Source organism: Lithobates pipiens, unplaced genomic scaffold, assembly GCF_037356315.1.
Source record: "Lithobates pipiens isolate NorthernLeopardFrog02 unplaced genomic scaffold, aLitPip1_a1.2 Scaffold_19, whole genome shotgun sequence".
NCBI lineage: Eukaryota > Metazoa > Chordata > Amphibia > Anura > Ranidae > Lithobates > Lithobates pipiens.
Window position 1 is genome coordinate 96,488,251 of NW_027507764.1, and position 14,996 is coordinate 96,503,246.

The following is a 14,996-nucleotide window of genomic DNA, read 5'->3' on the forward strand; positions in this document are numbered from 1 at the left end:
GGCAGAATACAATGAGCAGTGTTGCCAGCTATAGCCGACGGCACTATTTCTTCAGGAAAAACCTGACAGGCTGGCTAGGCTCGAGTATTAGGATACTAGGTATTCTAGTGGCGGTGGTGTCCTTAACGATTTTACTTTCAATGTGGTCAGACATTGGCTAACGATCTAGTATACTTTTGAATTACCTGCAAACATGGGAAAATGCAATGCATTTAGTATACCTTGAATAGGAGTACTAAAGCCGGCCATACATGGATTGAAATTTTCAATCCATGTATAGACTAGTTGTACAGAAGTCGATCTATTGAATTATTTAATGACTTCTTTACAACTAGCCTGTTTAGTTTTTCCCAAACGATTAGTGCCGCCGGCTATGGCTGGCAACACTGATCATTGTATTCTGCCATTGGGGAAGGTTCCCTGCTGTCAGAACAAGTTAGTGCTGCGGAAAAGTTACCCCCATCAGCACCGAGTGTGTTGGTGGGAGGAATCAGCAAATTGTTTTTCTTTCGCTGGTTAATGGGAAAAAAAAAAATTATAATCTATGGCCAGCCTACGTGCCAAGACCTCCCATGCTGAGTTTAATTGATAGCGGCAAGATAGCTGTGAATCCCTATTGGAGCTTTTATAATGAAAGTCCATCTGTGCACTCAGAAACCAGTTGAAGACCAGAATGATTATATATGTACCCTGGTAGACAAGGGGTTAAGGTACATTTGTAGTCACTCAGAAAGCACAATGGTGCAGGGAAGCTAGGCATTGGCCTTTTTGTTTTTGTTTTTTTAATTAAGATGGTATTTTAAAGGTCCACATTACTCTATTCATCTTTTAGTACACTTACTATGTTTGTTTTTTCTACATTTAGGCAATTTCACGCCTGTGTGAGGACAAGTACAAGGACTTCCGAAAACTGGCCAAGAGACGTTCTGCAAGTGCTGATAACCTGACTATTGTACGATGGTCTCCCGCCATCGTATCCTAACATTGGCTCCACCTTGCAGACTACTGTGTCTCACATACTGATTTGTGGATACCTTGTTGTCTTTGTCTCGGGAAATTGGACATCTTTTTCTATTCTGAATAGTTGGCAAGCCTCCCCTACAGTGCCTCCCTATCACAAAGATGGGATACATCTGTCACTTTCTGCAAACAATATAAAGCCATGTCATTTGTTTCACACTCCTCTCAATGATTTGGACAGACCATCACTCTATATCCTGCTCTGATGACAACCTTGTAAGAAAAGACAGAAACTGAAAAGGAAGTTAACGAAAATCAAATGCTGGACACAAACTTGGACACCTATGAAAGTTAGTTGTGTGATATATGTGTACACAGGGTGGTCGTAACTAAGATGCTGGTATTCTGGGGTATATCGATAAGCATCTAATAGGAGGATCTCAGCTATATTGGTGGAGCTAATGCAGACCATATGGAAACGTGCAATTAAGAAATGTTACACAACTTCATACAAAAAAAAAAAATCAATGCATAAAAATATTTTTGGCAAAGAAACACTACATAGCCAAAAGTCAAGGCATTTTGTCATGTCATCTTCTTTTGAAGGAAAGGATTGGAGTTCACATTGGGTGACTGTGCCCTTTAGCAGAGGTTGTGCAAAAGCCTAGGCTTTTGGTTATGTTACCAACACAATTATTTCAGCCCTTCAACTACTTGTTCCTCCTTCAGCAAGATTGTTGGCATATCTTTAAAGAGAATCTGTCAATAATTAAAAGCAATCTGATGGAGACAGCCACTGCCTAAACTGCATGCTAATTCCAGGTCAGTGAAGTGCCTGTAAGCAAAGTAACTTCCTTGGAACAACCTGTAAGTCAGACAATGACAGCTACAAGCAGACAGGTGTTTAGTTAAATGATAAGATTTCTCTTTTGTAACAAGTGGAAACAGGAAAAATAGCTCAGTGCACTGAAAATATCAAAGCCAGTGTATTACTAATGAGGGGTTTATAACATATTCATTTTAAGTTAATATTTGCATATAGGTCTGCTTAAATTGTTTAACAATTCCCACAGGGATACTTCTCCTAGGGTAATTTCTTGTTTGAAGAGATACAGGGGTTGAGTTACTAAAACTGGAAAGTGCAAAATTTGGTGCAGCTCTGCATAGAAACCAATCAGCTTCAATTAAACTTTGCCCAAAAAAAAACTGGAACAAGCTGAAGTTAGAAGCTGATTGGTTACCATGCACAGCGGCACCAGGTTTTGCATCCCCCAGTTTTAGTAAATCAACCCACAGTGTCTATTTAGAGCATGGTGACAGTGTTTGTTTAAAGCCCACTGGCTGACCACTCTGCTCATCTCTCTAGTGCTTCCCCGATGCTCATTGTCTGTCCGCTACTGCAAAATACCCAATAATTCCAGGGAATAGGGAACATGTGACCTTCTCCCATTATGTATTTGGTAGCTAGGCTCAAGCACTGTCACATGATGTAGGAAGTGATGTCACTATTCCCTCTGAGCTCCTGCACTGGATATTATTGTGGTGATGGTGTCCTTACCAATTGTACTTTCAAAGTGGTCAGATGTTGGCTAACTATCTAATATACTTTTGAATTACAAAAGGAAACCTGCAAACATGGGAACATTCCATGCATTTAGTATCCATTGAAGTCTTGAGTCACTTGAAGTCTTGAGTCACTTAGCTGCTATGCTGCCCTGATTTCTCTCACCTTATTTAGGACCACTCTGTTGAAGCAGTGTTTATGAACTATGATATATATTGCTGTTTATTCTTTTTTTTTTTTCTCTTGTTTTTCCTTTTTATATTTTCTCCACATTCAAAGGAAATAGGAGTCTTTCATACTTGACTATGTGTGCTGGGCTATGTACAGGTGGACCAAATACTATAAATTCATTCTGTCCAGTGGAGCATTTACTGACCCTTACTGGAAAAGTGAACGATGGAATCTGAGGGTCCAAAGTAATCAGGCAGGTCCTTAAGGTGTAATAATATAGGTAGGCCTTTAATCCATTAACATGAAAACCACTATCTTACATAAAGACATCAGCCAAGTTTTTCTTCCCGCTGTAACTGTGTTTTTATCTGGTCAGTTTCAGTGGTTCCAGAATCTCCCCTTTTTTCCCTTTATTGTTGCCGATTTTTTTTTTTTATCAGAGATTAAAAAAAAAAATTGCTCCAAGAATGTTGTAATCAATGCCAAACTTTAGAAAAATGTATATGACCAATGCATTTTCTCATCATGCAGACCAAAACAGAAGTCATCGATCTTTGTATATTCAGATAGCACCCTGGCACCACCCTGCTATCCTATGTCAAGCACTCACTTAAATCGTGGCCACGTATTTTGCCACATTTAATATTGAGTGGCATGGTAGTGAAATCAACAGCTTTGTAAATATATAATTGCCTAACAGCAAATTATCTTTTTACCATGTTAGAGGCAGAACTGTGGAATGCTAAAGCCCTGTACACAGGGGCTAAATGCCGGCCAAAATTGGCCAGTTCAATAACAACCAGCCGACATTTGGCCCATGTGTATGGGAGCCGGTCCAACAGAAGCCGGCTATGTGGGTGGCTTCTGTCAGACAAGCATGCTGGAGAACCAGCAGCCGACCGGTTCCCAATCCGAGCTCTCAGCCAATGGCAGAGATCGCTGACCGGAGTGTTCTGGCGGGTGGCCGGCCCCCTGTAAGAACACTATAGCTCAGTGGGGGGAGATTGCTGCATTAACGTTGGATCATTCCATTGTTCCATTTTGTTATGTAGCCAAGTTCAAAAAGGGCTCATTCAGACTGCATTGACACCCATCCTGCACGCTGAGCTGCTTTTTTGTGCATCTGCATACATTTTGCTGCTGCGTGCAGGCAGGCTATTGACGTGAATGTAGATGCAGCTGCTGCACAGACACAGCCACACTGTCTACATTTGAATCCATGCACCCGCTCTTACACACATCAAATTTTGAAATGCAACTTTTTCCATGCAGCCGCTACATCTGCGTCCAATTCTATATCTCAGTAAACATGGCTACCATCTGGGCCATGCCCCCAGTGTGCTTCGCCTTGCCCACAGAGCTTAGTCCTACCTTCACGACTAAGCCCTGTGGGTGGGGTGAAACACATAGGTGGAAGTGGCTTGGATGGAGCTGGGCTGAAGCTGTGTTTAGCTGATCCTCCATTTGGGCTGTACTGGTGTGCACTGGTTTCATCTCTTTTTTGCAGGAGTTGTACAGAGCCAGGATGAGTTATTCTCTGCCTGCACCAGACAGTGAGAGTCACCAGACTTTTTGGATGTCTGTCTAGAGCAGTGTCCCAAGTAATGAATGGTCACTTTTTTTTTTTTTCCCACAAAGTATTTTATTGAAAGCAACACAGAGTATACAAGTTAGTAACAAATCCATATCAAATACAAAGATGCCACCATGACCGCTTGTACAGCAGAAAACACAGAATGAATTACAGTGGTATGGGTCATGGTAAGTAGAATATTGCGATACAGATTTAGTCATATATTGCTAGAATATAGGTAAAGTCAAACATATGTTTATCTATTGAGTTTTTAAGGGGGGGACATCCAAGCTAGGTCAAGTAACTTTGTGAGATGACGTGATACCCATGGGACCAATATCAGCAGGTCCAACCTGGGTACATGAGATAGAGTATCTCTTGACCATTATGATGTGGCAGCTGTTCCAAAGTGTTAAATGGGGTGTCCCCGGATCATTTTTGTTTGGCTAATGTGCTCTAAAAACAGATTAGGGCTTTAGTATAAAAGAATAGGCGGGTGAAAAGATTTAGGAAAAGACGGGGAGAGTTAGGTTAGGGGAGAGTGGAAGAGAGGTGGTGGGTGCCACCCCCTCCTGGTCCATTAATGTATCAGACTCTTGCGTATTATCTAGGTAGCTTTAGTTACTAGGGGACAGTATGTCTTATATTTTTCTGCGGTCTGGAAGTGTTTCCAGCAGGCCCATATGGTAGAGAATTTCTGCAAGCGTTCCTGGGAGGTATAGATCAATTCTTCCATCTCCTCTATCTTCGCCACCCCGGTCAACCACTCCCTTATGGAGGGGATGTCTGTAGATCGCCAGTGTGTTGGAATACACAATCTGGCCGCATTGACCATGTGCATGGCCAGTGATTTGAAGTAGACTTTTTTTTAGAGAGGGTTGAGTGGTATAGAAGATATTGGGCTGGGTTGTAGTTTAAGGTATAGGTGGTGACTTAATAGTGAGATAATTGAATGGACTTCCTTCCAGAACGGTTGAATTAGGGAGCATTCCCAACATATATGGATCATTGATCCTATCTCCTTTTTGCATCTCCAACAGATATTCGGAATTGAGGGTGAGAATTTGTGTAGGCGGCCAGGCGTTCTATACCATTTGGTTGCTATTTTATATCCGTTTTCTTGTATTGCTACATTCAGTGAGCCTTTGTGTGCATATGTATAGATATCTTCCCAATTGTCCTCTGTGAGAGTTGTGTTTAAGTCTTTTTCCCATGAGCTGTGTGAGGGTCTGGTTGTCGGCTGGTCGGATTCCCCCACGGAGCAAAGTGTAGATGTGGGAGATCAGGTGTCTTTGGGGCGATTTGCGTGAGCATAGTGATTCAAATGTTAAGAGTTGAACGGTCACTTTTATAGGCTGCCTGCATGCAGCTCCAAGGTGGATGCAGACAAAAGTGGCACATAGGACGGATGTCAATGCCAAACTGAATGAGCTCTAAGACAGGAGCCTCATGTATTACCTATCTCTAGGAGCTTTGCAAAGCTTTAACTGTAGAATAACATTACATAGCTGTGTCTGTGCAAGCATTTGGTAGATATCTATAACAATTGTAACAAGGAAAGTTTAAAGCTAACATTTTTCTTTGTATAGTGTTAGATAAACAAGGGAAAGGTTGGACGATAATTTTTGCGGTCTGTGTCCCCTTTGGGAAGATTCTACTAACTTGCTGTGTTGGGACAGGAGATGGGGGGCAATCTCTCTAAAATGAACACAGTAATGAAAAAAAAACACAAACGGTTTCCTCCGACACCTAATCCAAAGAACCTATTTACAAAGCTGATGATTTCATTGTTTTGCCTTGCAGTATCAGACACATTAAACATAGGGGGGGTTGATACACTAAAACTGGAGAGCGCAAACTCTGGTGCAGCTCTGCATAGAAACCAATCGGCTTCCAGGTTTTTTTCCGTCAAAGCTTAGCTGAACAAGCCAAAGTTAGAAGATGATTGGCTACCATGCACAGCTGCACCAGATTTTGCATGCTCCAGTTTTAATAAATCAACCCCATGGGGTGTTTCCCCACTGTTATAAATGTGTGATCCATGACCCATAAATATCCCCTATTACTAATTATTCTTATTCATTTCAATCACTAGCTGAGCCAAATGTCACTTTATGTTTAAACTGAACTGACTTTAAAAAAAAAAACACACCTCTTCACAAGATAGTGATGTATATCTATTCCTGAGTTTACCTTTTTCTTGACATCGATCTACTTATTGTATTTAAGGACAAAGGTAGACAACTGTATAATAAATGTTTATAAAGTTACTGGGAACTTGCCACCTTACATTTCCCCTGGAACACGTGGCTTCCTCTAGAAGAGGAAAAGTAAAGAAAACTTCATGACTATTTTTCATTCGATGCCCTCTGTCTTCGTTCTGAACCAAAAGTGCATTTGTAAGTCATAAGTCATTCTTTAGGATATATATAAATATATAAAATATTTATAATGTGGATGTATTTAGTATGAGTGAGAGAGTGTGTAAGAGTTTGGCCATTCCTTTTTGCCTGTAAGTAGAATTTTTTTTTTTTTAATAAGTAATAAATTCTCAAAAACGGATCAGTCTCGAGAAGGAGAGGGCAGACAAATGTGCAACTGACTGCATGGCTTTTGTTATTACAGACCAGGGACATCACAGAAAAGTTGAGGGGACTTGCTTGAGTAGTGCCTATAATGAGCCTGTGTAATTAGTATGGTTCATGATCAGGATGTAGTGCCAGGAATAGGCACAGACTCCTACAGGTTGATTTACTAAAATTGTAGAGGTTGCTGTTAGTAAAGTGAATGCTAGTAAATGAGGAGAAGCTATGTTTACTTTGGATACAGAATTATGTGCAAGAGAAATGAAAAAATAAAATAAAAATTTTTACTTGCAGATTAGTGTGATTGGTCATGGAAATGAGCAAAGCTTCACCTTATTTACCAAGTGAAAATTTACCTTCCTAAAGCCTGCCATAGACGGATCGAATCTTGGCTGGTAAGCATGGACGACTTCAGTCCAACCAGCCTGTTGGATTCTTTGCATGCAGTCACTGCCTGTGGTGGTGGGTCTTCATTTGGGCCTCCCTAGGTGGCTGGCTGCTGATCATAGAGTGATCATCTGTACTCTGTCTCTCTTTGTAAAAGGCTCATACCACCTTGTTTCCTCCCCCTCTAGGACAAGGGATGGGAGCAAAAGGGGAACTGCCTAAGGGACAGATGCACAGCCTCTAAGTACAGGTTATCTACTGCCTGGACACTAGCTCCAGTGCTGCAACGCTCTTTAAGGCCTGATTCACACTTGTGCAGGTTGCAGTTTGCAATCAATGATCATTGTGTTCTGCAGGGAAGGCTCCACGCCTACAGAATACAATATCACTCCAGGAGGGATTTCTCCATCAATACTGACTGCATTGATGGGAAAATTGAGCAATTTTCTTTCCTTCCACTAGCGGTGTAAGGAACTGAAATGTGTATAATCTATGGCTTACTTTAGTGAACTCCTGTAGTAATCCAACCCAATAATCTATGAACCTGTTAGCTAGTTGATACCATGGGGTTGCTTTTCTAAAGGAATTGAGAATATTTACTCCTTAAATTCTAGCATTGTTCGCTTTGAAGATCCAATCATTTGAAGATAAATCAGGAATTAGCTTTTTACATGATTGTATAATTGAAGTGATTCTTCTATTGATTGAAATTCTCAACATTTTTAGTAAATCAACTCCATTTTCTGATTGTAAGCTAAGGAAAAAAAGTGATAATTGATTGTATTTAGTGATTTCAGCAGCTACATAGTTTAAAACAATATCCTTTATCATAATTTCAAATAATGCATTGCTTTATGATTACATTAGAGTTATTCTTTATATTGTCAGATAACCCTGGTAGTAATGACAAGTCAATTGGGCCACGTTGTCCTAAGGTAGCCGGCTCCCCTTGTACCTCAATGCAGTGACATTTCAAAGCCAAGCCCCAGGTTGTGGCAAACACAACAGCCATTGATATATTTTTTTATGAATTGAAGTAATGGGAATGGTTGTTTTTAAAGTCTTTGTTTGATATATTCCTTTTCAAAGCAACTTGGTCCATTTTGCAAGCAATATTTTCAGACTGTATATGTTTACCTTAACACAGCATAAATCTGTTTGTATGTGTATATATTATATATATTGCAGGAAACGAAAATGAAAAACGCTTTTAAAAATGGTATAAATCCCATTTTATTGATGTCAGTATTTCTTATGTTCTGCAAAAGGTTCTGTGAGTGAGAAAATAGGAGTAAATATGGTTGATCCATTTATCCAGATTTTCATTGATTCTAATACAATGCTGTAAACATTGATGGAAAACGTAAAGAAGAGCTGCAGGAATATGTAATACATCATACACTTACTTGGGGCCCATGTGTACAAGGCTTAAGCTGCTTTTTGGCTCTCTTAGTTTCCAATCAGCTGAAATAACCAGTCACAGCATAGAGAAGGAGGAGTGACCTCATCTCTTGTTAGCTGCACTGTAGACGTAGCTGTTAGGAAAACCAATTGCTCCTTTGTAACAAGGCACCTTCGCTATTTGCAAAAGGCATGAGCTGATGAAACTATAGAAGTATTGTTGATTGCAGTAATTTTCAAATTTTCTAAAAATGTGTGGCTTTTAAAAATAATACCTGGTGATCCCACAATTATGCTCTTTGTTCTGGGATGACAATACTCTGCCCCTTTCTCCTGACAGCTCTTATGCATTGTCACCCTGTCTTGTGCTCTTCCCAAAGAGAAGTAACAGCCGCTATTGTCATCATCAGAGAACCGTGCAGCCCAAGTGGGCTGCAAATAGACTGCAGGAGATCAGTAGGACCGAGATGCAAAAAAGAGCTGAAAATAGAATTGTATTTACCGTATATACTCGAGTATAAGCCGAGGCACCTAATTTTACCACCAAAAACTGGGAAAACTTATTGACTCAAGTATAAGCCTATGGTGGGAAATGCAGCAGTTACTGGTAAATTACACAGACACACACATCTAAACGTACACACACATGTACACAGACACACACAACCCCCCCCCCTCCCCTACTTGTAGAAGAGCCCTTACTTGTTAGGCAGTGTTCCTTGTCCCACTCCCAGCTCTTTTGCAGGACACACGAGGGGTGCACTTGCAGGAATTTAACAGAGGGGGCAGCAAAAAGCCTGATGTCAGCACAATAAAAACTCACACACATTCTAAAAGCCACCGCAGCCACAGAGCTCTCCTGCACCCGCCCCTGCCTTCTCCCATGCCCGCCAGGCAGCTGGGCCCTTTTGCCTCACTCGAGTATAAGCCGAGGGGGGGCTTTTTCAGAATAAAAATGCAGTAATTGTTTGATATACAGTGGTTGAGCAAAACGAAATGTCTTCTAGTTAGGGTTTAGATCTATTTGGATACTTATACTATATGAAATCAATCATTTCAAAATGTTCTAACATTCAAATGGAAACGAAGGCCCCTTTGCACATGGGCATCATAATTTACTGATGTTTACTCAGGACGCCCATGTGCAAGGGGCCAAAAACTGTGTAAAGGCCTGAGTAATGTTGGTAGATGAGTACATTCCTAGGGAAAATTCATGAATATTTATGCTCATTTGTGCGCATTTGCGCATACCGGGAGCGCAGATTTTTTTTTACTCAAGAATATGCAGTGGTTGTTTACGCACCTGTGTGTACAGGCACGTTGTAAACACTGGGCTGCATTTTAGATCATTAAAAAAAAATGCTGTACTGAGTTTTCTCAAACTGCAGTGTGCAAGAGGCCTATAGGTGCATAAGTGTATAGACGAGTGAAATTCTTCTTCACTGCAAGTATTGTAAGTATTGTAATATACTCATTTATACTCATGTAAACACGTGCATATGAGTAAATTACTCCACTCAAATGAAAAATATTCTATTTTTGTTTGTACTGTAAGCTGTAATATTGATCTTTACTCAGTTCCATAAACAGTGATGCATCTCATTTCAGATAAATAAAAAACTCATGTTTTTACTCCCGTGTACAAGAGGCCTAATAGTGAAGGATGAATGTGGTAAAATTAGAACCACCCAGTAGAGTCACTGGGGTTGATTTAATAAAACTGGAGAGTGCAAAATCTGATGCAGCTCTGCATAGAAACCAATCAGCCTCCAGGTTTTATTGTCAAAGCTTAATTGAACAAGCTGAAGTTAGAAGCCGATTGGCTACCATACACAGCTACACCAGATTTTGCATTCTCCAGTTTTAGTAAATCAACCCCACTGAGTCGGGATCCTTTTTTGTGCAAGTGGTAAAATCACATTCACTTATATAACCTGTGTGAAATCTATACCTGCTGCTTTGCAGTGCTTTTATTATTTAACCTCTGCTTTGAAAAAAAAAAGAGGCCAACATTATAAATTTACTGAAGACAAAGGCCTGGCATTTTTATTTTTAGGTCAACCTGATCTTTCTTTTAAGATATATTCCAGATAAAATAGGAAATAAAGGTTTGGGATACTTTTATAGCCTAACTATATAATATTTTACATTTTTATCTTAGCAAAGCTGTACTGCACCAGTCCTGCTTACTTTTGTTGATCTGGTGATCCTGGAAAATGCCTGCTTATGGTACTGGAAAATACACCAAAGGCTCCCTGCTGCCTCTCACACAAAGCTTAGTGTAATTAAAGAAAATGTACTAGGTTTCTCCCTGCAACTAAACCGATTCAAACATGCCTTGGAGGTTTGAATATCAACTGGGGTTGAAGGAAACCGAAATAGTGGAGGTCACGCAGAACAGGCTCCAGATATTAGTCTTTCTTCCCTTATACTGAGTTGCATTCTTTAGCATTAGTGATTCATTAGGTTTGATTTACTAAAGGCAAACAGTGCTCTCTGCAAGGACATTTGCTACAGAGCTTAGTAAAGGGGACGCTGTGCTGACTTCCATCATCCAATCATGTGCAAGCAAAAGTGCAGTTTTTTCCCTTGCATGTGATTGTATTCTTTGCAAAGTGAAGCTTCACCACACTTACTAAGCTCTGGAGCAAATGCCCTTGCAGAGAGCACTGTTTGCCTTTAGTAAGTAAACCATAATGAATCACTAATGCTAAAGGAAAACAGTGCGCTCTGCAAGGGCATTTGCGCCCGAGCTTAGTAAATGAGGTGAAGCTTCATTTTGCAAGGAATACCCAATCACATGCAAGGGGAAAAAAACAGCATTTTGCCTGCACATGATTGGATGATGGAAGTCAGCACAGCATCCCCTTTACTAAGCTCTGGAGCAAATGCCCTTGCAAAAGTGCAACTGTACTTGCAAAGTGCACAGTTTTTTTTTTTCTGCCTTTAGTAAATTAACACCATTGATTGCCTGACTTTGCTTTATGTTGTCAAAAGATGGTCTTTCACAGTCTCCTTTTCCTCCACCCCCTTTGGCTGTGCCGTAACTTAATCATAGCCATTAGGTGACAGTTTCTAGAGCCAGCAATAATCTCATGTCTACAGCTTCAAACAGAAGCATCCAGCTGAAGGAGCGACTAATGGGGCGGGTTAAAAAAATCATGTCCTGATCACTATTTTCTCCTTGAAATAAATGGCACCTGCATGCCCTGATGTACACTCCATTCATGAAAATGAACTAGATCTGCTAGCAATCATTAGATGTGCTGCTTTGAGCTGAGGCTGGATTGTTCTGACAGCTCATTAATGTCCATAGGCAGCAGTGAATACAGGTTTAAAGAAAGAACTGAGGGCCCATTTACATCAATGTGCATTAATTAATACACATTGGGGTTGATTTACTAAACACAAGTAGACTGCGAACTTTGCAAGTGCAATTGCACTAATTTGCATTAGTAAATGGAATTTACTTTGTAAAGAATACTCAATCGGGCTCAAGGAAAATAAAAACTATTTTTTTTACTAAGCTCTGGGGTAAATAAGTGCAACTGCATAGTCTTGTTGCCTTTAGTAAATCAACCCGTTTTGATATCTTATGTCTATTCACTTCTATAGGGTTCACAACGAGTTTCTACATACCAAAAAAAAAACACTCCTGACGCTTTTTTTTTTTTTTTTTAAAGCACTGCAACAAAGTGCATTAGGTTTTGGTTGGTAGTACAGTAGAGGGTTAGGTGAGTTTGCGGTGTGGTTGTGCATTGGAGTCCAATAGCAATAAATTAGAAATTAATTTGAAATTACACATAGAAATAAGCATTCCCAGCACACCTGTGCACAGTCACATTGCAACAGGAACACATAAGTATGAAGCTGATCTTAAACTTATTTCCAATGTATTTATTACACCATAGAGGCCAACATCTTCATTTATTTTCTATGGGGCACATTACGGTCTGTTCTGTATTCTTTAATATGCAAGAAACTAATTCTAAAATGACTATTAAAATTTTTTTTTGCATTTTAAATGCAGGTTTCTATATATATTACTCAAAACCCTACAAAGTATTAGTTGGAAATGTTGGATTAAAAAAATACAGAAACAGAGGGATTTTATAGTCAGTAATGAAAGTAGATTTTTAAGGACAAATATTTCACATTCTCCTATAGATATACCAACAGTTATGTATTGGGAGAGCCTACCTGATAGATTTATTGAATAGGATCCTAAAGCAAACCTGCCACAAAATTCAAAACTAGAAAAGCGCTTTCTACTATAAACCTGTTCTGCACAAAATGTTTAATTCCTGGTCCCCCGTGAAGAATTCTGGTTTGATCCACTGGCCTTTACATTAATTCTGTGTCCGTGGTAACGTAAAGGCTGGTGGAAGGAACCACAATATTTTGGTGGACCAAGAAAGAACCAGACACTTCCAGAATGGTGTTCTCTGGGCACCATAGAATGAAGATCAGTGGGACAGGTATGTAAAGTGAATAGGGATTATACAGTGGGGAGAACAAGTATTTGATACACTGCCGATTTTGCAGGTTTTCCTACTTACAAAGCATGTAGAGATCTATAATTTGTATCATAGTTACTCTTTAACTCTGAGAGATGCAATCTAAAACAAAAATCCAGAAATCACATTATACGATTTCAAAAAAAATGATAATTAGCATTTTATTGCATGACATAAATATTTGATCACCTACCAACCAGTAAGAATTACGGCTCTCACAGACCTGTTATTTTTTCTTTAAGAAGCCCTCCTGTTCTCCACTCATTACCTGTATTAACTGCACCTGTTTGAACTTGTTACTTGTATAGAAGACATCTGTCCACATATTCAAACAGACTCCAACCTCTCCACAATGGCCAAGACCAGAGAGCTGTGTAAGGACATCAGGGATAAAATTGTAAACCTGCACAAGGCTGGGACAATAGGCAAGCAGCTTGGTGTGTAGGCAACAACTGTTGGCGCAATTATTAGAAAATGGAAGAAGTTCAAGATGACAGTCAATCTCCCTCAGTCTGGGGCTCCATGCAGGATCTCACCTCGTGGGGCATCAATGATCATGAGGAAGGTGAGGGATCAGCCCAGAACTACACGGCAGGACCTGGTCAATGACCTGAAGGGAGCTGGGACCACATTCTCAAAGAAAACCATTAGTAACACACTACGCCGTCATGGATTAAAATCCTACAGCACACGCAAGGTCCCCCTGCTCAAGCCAGAGTATGTCCAGGCCCGTCTGAAGTTTGCCAATGACCATCTGGAAGATCCAGAGGAGGAATGGGAGAAGGTCATGTGGTCTGAGACAAAAATAGAGCTTTTTGGTCTAAACTCCACTCACCGTGTTTGAAGGAAGAAGAAAGATGAGTACAACCCCAACATCCCTTCCCATCATCCCAACCATGAAGCATGGAGGTGGAATACATAATTCTTTGGGTCTGCTTCTCTGCAAAGGGGACAGGACGACTCCAGCTTATTGAGGGGAGGATGGATGGGGCCGTGTATCACAAAATCTTGGCCAACAACTTCCTTCCCTCAGTAAGATCATTGAAAATGGGTTGTGGCTGGGTCTTCCAGCATGGCAACGAACCGAAACACACAGCCATGGCAACTAAGGAGTGGCTCCGTAAGAAGCATCTCAAGGTCCTGGAATGGGGTAGCCAGTCTCCAGACCTGAACCCAATAGAAAGTCTATGGAGGGAGCTGAAAGTCCGTATTGCCCAAAACCTGAAGGATCTGTAGAAGGTCTGTATGGAGGAGTAGGCCAAAATCCCTGCTGCAGTGTGTGCAAACCTGGTCAAGAACTACAGGAAACGTATGATCTCTGTAACTGCAAACAAAGGTTTCTGCAATAAAATGCAAATTATTTACTTAAAAATTATACAATGTGATTTTCTGGGTTTTTGTTTTAGATTCTGTCTCTCACAGTTGATGAGTACCTATGATAAATATTACAGACTTCTACATGCTTTGTAAGTTGGAAAACCTGCAAAATTGGTAGTGTATCAAATACTTGTTATCCCCACTGTACCTGTTTTTTTTTTTTACATGGAACACCTCTTTTCTAGTTTTTAGTCTAGTACAAGAGTCATTTTAGGGTAGTCCCTCACATTACAAAGTTGTGGGTTAATCTGGAAGAGATCATACAGTTAGCGTGTAATGTAGATAACCAACTCCATAGAAGCAGATGAAGAGGAATGCAGGTGTATCACCCTCATCCACTACCCTCCCCATTCTCGCCTATACAGTGGAGTATCTCTATTGTGTACGTGCTTCCAAAATTGACAGAGATTATGTTTATAAGCAAAATATTTTTTTTTTATACTGAATGGATTGTAGCTTGT

The 14,996-nt window shown here is 40.2% G+C and overlaps 1 protein-coding gene across 1 annotated transcript in view; it reads left to right on the forward strand.

Moving 5' to 3' along the window:
* Positions 1-13,633, forward strand: part of CCNY (cyclin Y) — a 192,314-nt gene extending 178,681 nt beyond the window's left edge. The window contains exon 10 of the mRNA XM_077491106.1: positions 866-13,633. Coding sequence (XP_077347232.1) covers positions 866-982 — 117 coding nt within the window. The 3' untranslated portion in view covers positions 983-13,633. The remainder of the gene's footprint in view (positions 1-865) is intronic.
* Positions 13,634-14,996: the final 1,363 nt, after the last annotated feature.